The 675-nt window shown below is 42.8% G+C and overlaps 1 protein-coding gene across 1 annotated transcript; it reads right to left on the bottom strand.

Annotated features, from left to right (window-relative positions):
* Window positions 1-105: 105 nt before the first annotated feature.
* Window positions 106-300, bottom strand: SARC_13994 (hypothetical protein; the record flags this gene model as incomplete). The annotated part of the gene is made up of 1 exon (XM_014291875.1): window positions 106-300. A coding segment is annotated over one exon (195 nt), but the record flags the coding sequence as incomplete, so codon positions are not given.
* Between the last annotated feature and the right edge of the window lie 375 nt (window positions 301-675).

The following is a 675-nucleotide window of genomic DNA, read 5'->3' as shown; positions in this document are numbered from 1 at the left end:
AATAATATATATAAATGTACATAATATATATATATATATATATATATATGATGTAATGGTCAGAAAGTGCTGCGACGTAATGTACCTTACGCATCACAAACAGACCTTTGGTAACGGTGTAGTGGTCAGAAAGTACTGTGACGTGTTGGAGTTCTTGCCCGAATTGGCCATCGCCAAGAGTCCTGGTTTGTCCAGTTTCCTGAGCAATCCCTTTTTCTCGTCGTTGAATTTCTTGGCCCAAATGCTCTCACCCCCCGAGCCGTCAAAGCGAGTGATGTCGCCCCCTTGCAGTAGCTTACCCTGTAAACAAACAGCAGCGTATCTATCAACAAATGAACACTCTACATACATGAATGGTTCACAGATGCTTCTCCATATATCTTCACTGCACTGCTTTCGTTTGGTTCACAACCGGTTGGACGGTACAGCTCTTTACTACTCTACTTGTACATGAATGAGCTCAATCGAACCACCCCGCGCAACGCTGCATGAGACGACAGCGTGCAAGCGAATCTGCGACGGTGCACGGAGGCTGCGTTCATTAGCACACTATAGCGTTGTACTGATACTATAGCGTTGTACTTATACTTTAGCGTCATACTTTTACTATAGCGTCATACTTATACTATAGCGTTGTACTTATACTATAGCGTTATACTTCGTTGTACATATACT

Source organism: Sphaeroforma arctica, assembly GCF_001186125.1.
Source record: "Sphaeroforma arctica JP610 unplaced genomic scaffold supercont1.4009, whole genome shotgun sequence".
NCBI classification, from domain to species: domain Eukaryota; class Ichthyosporea; order Ichthyophonida; genus Sphaeroforma; species Sphaeroforma arctica.
The sequence above is the reverse complement of the archived record's forward strand: the minus strand, read 5'-3'. Positions and strand labels throughout refer to the sequence as shown.